Here is a 2,483-nt window from a genome sequence, read left to right on the forward strand (position 1 = left end):
CCGCTTTTTGCGTATCTTTGTTCCGGGAGAGTTTGTGGATTGGGAGTATCTGCTGAGCCTTACTTTCTGTGCCGAAAATCATTCCGTAGGAGCCGCCATTTGCTTTCCCTGCGTTGTCCTGCAGCGGCAGGACAACCTCTATCTAGAGGTTGGAACTTGGCATTGCAGCTAACAGATTTAAATGGACCTGAGTAAGGCAATGCGTCATTAACGACTGGTATTGTCACAGCATATTTAGAAAGACTTGGAACTTAATTCCGAATAGACGCTTAGTTGCTCTTCTACCTAGAACTCTTTGTAATTAAAGACGTCAATTTATAAAGAACTGGTCTTTCTGTTGAAATAGCTGAAATTTTTTAGTGCAACAAGTGGTTATTAGAGAAAAACTGAGTCACAAAGAAGTAAAGATGAGTAAGAGCAAAGATGATGCTCCTCACGAAGTAGAGAGCCAGTTTATCTTACGCCTACCTCCGGAGTATGCCTCTACTGTGAGGCGGGCGATACAGTCTGGTCATGTCAACCTGAAGGACAGACTGACAATTGAGTTACACCCTGATGGGCGTCATGGAATTGTCAGAGTGGACCAGGTCCCATTGGCGTCAAAATTGGTAGATCTGCCATGTGTTATGGAAAGTTTGAAAACCATTGATAAAAAAACCTTTTACAAGACAGCTGATATCTCTCAGATGCTTGTCTGTACAGCTGATGGTGATCTCTATCCTCCTGTTGAGGAACCAGTTGCCACTGCTGATCCCAAAGCAAGCAAGAAAAAGGATAAGGACAAAGAGAAAAAGTTTATATGGAACCATGGAATTACTCTGCCTCTAAAAAATGTCAGAAAGAGAAGGTTCCGTAAGACAGCAAAGAAGAAATATATTGAGTCTCCAGATGTGGAAAAAGAAGTAAAGCGGTTGCTGAGCACAGATGCTGAAGCTGTCAGTACCCGTTGGGAAATAATTGCTGAAGATGAAACAAAAGAAGCAGAAAGTCAAGGCCTTGATATCTCTTCCCCAGGAATGTCTGGCCACAGGCAGGGCCATGACTCATTAGAACATGATGAGCTTCGGGAGATATTCAATGACCTCAGCAGCAGCAGTGAAGATGAAGATGAGACACAGCATCAAGATGAAGAAGATATAAACATCATTGACACTGAGGAAGATCTGGAAAGGCAGCTACAGCACAAGCTAAATGAGTCAGATGAACACCACCAAGAAAACGAGGGAACTAATCAGCTGGTTATGGGAATTCAGAAACAGATTGATAACATGAAAGGCAAGCTCCAAGAGACCCAGGACAGGGCAAAGCGACAGGAGGATCTCATCATGAAAGTGGAGAACCTGGCTCTCAAGAACAGATTTCAGGCTGTGCTGGATGAACTGAAACAAAAGGAAGACCGAGAAAAGGAGCAGCTCAGCTCTTTGCAAGAAGAGCTAGAATCACTCCTAGAGAAGTGAGGAGAGTTTTGATACTTAATTTCATTCCTGACAGTGGTCAGCCTTGAAAGAAAAACTTTGTTTTCATCACCTGGACTAGACAGTAAAACTTTGCAGTAGTTCCCAGTTTCCTCCACTGCCTTCTATTGGATTTGTTTTATAATTGTGAATTTCTATCTCATTTGTTTTTTGGAACCACTTCGGTGGGTGTTTGTCCTGTAGTAAGTAGGAATGTATAGACAAATAAATGTAGGGAAGTTGTAGGATTAGTGGAGTGAACAGTTCAGTTTGGTAATTAATCACAGCTTCACTGCAGGACTTTGCTGCTGTTTCTCCGTTTACCAGAAGCTGCCATTGCTACTCTGTGATGCCATCTGAGATAAATTAGTAGATTCTAGTTTGGTGGCAGTGAAGTTTGTTTACATACGTTTTCCCATGCTGTAGCTATTTTCCCAGTTATTCAAAGCAGTTTTCCACATTTTGCATTGCAAATCATTTCATAAAGTTGTTTTAACAATAAATAAAAGCAAGTAATTTTCACCTTAAAAAAAATAAAATATCACTCTTGAAATAACAATTGGCAGACGATCATAAGCTTTTTTTTGACTTCATAAACACTCTTAACAACTTATTTAATACACTATTGTCCAAGCAAGTTGATTAATAGAGAATCAAAAACATACAACTTGAAGTAGAAAAAAAAAAGCTGTATTTATGAAGATGTTTACAATAGTTTATTTGAGGTTATTTCCAATTTTTCACCAATTTAAAAAATTGACCTACTCAATGAAACCATGTGAATGCAATGTTAAAAAGTATAACTATGAATCACAGAATTTAAATTTAGTATGAAAAGATAAGAATGGCAAATTATATTGAAGCTATGTGGAATTATGTTTATAGACAGCAGGAAGAGAAAATTAAAATGTAAATATTGCTTGATAGGATAATGGGATTAGAGGTGGTCTTTTAAATTTTTCATTTTTTATGCTAATACCTTTATAAAACCCAAAAATCTTCAAACAACACATTTTTTAAAAATTGTGG

General features: G+C 38.4%; 1 protein-coding gene across 1 annotated transcript; it reads left to right on the plus strand.

Annotated features, from left to right (window-relative positions):
- Positions 1 to 236: 236 nt before the first annotated feature.
- LOC308610831 (transcription initiation factor TFIID subunit 7-like) lies at positions 237 to 1,663 on the plus strand. Its single transcript, XM_081259829.1, has one exon. It carries the CDS (start codon positions 408 to 410, stop codon positions 1,455 to 1,457), a length of 1,050 nt encoding a protein of 349 aa, XP_081115955.1. The 5' UTR covers positions 237 to 407; the 3' UTR covers positions 1,458 to 1,663.
- Positions 1,664 to 2,483: the final 820 nt, after the last annotated feature.

Source organism: Mesoplodon bidens (genome assembly GCF_964165515.1).
Source record: "Mesoplodon bidens genome assembly, contig: HAP1_SCAFFOLD_238, whole genome shotgun sequence".
In the NCBI taxonomy this organism is placed as follows: domain Eukaryota; kingdom Metazoa; phylum Chordata; class Mammalia; order Artiodactyla; family Ziphiidae; genus Mesoplodon; species Mesoplodon bidens.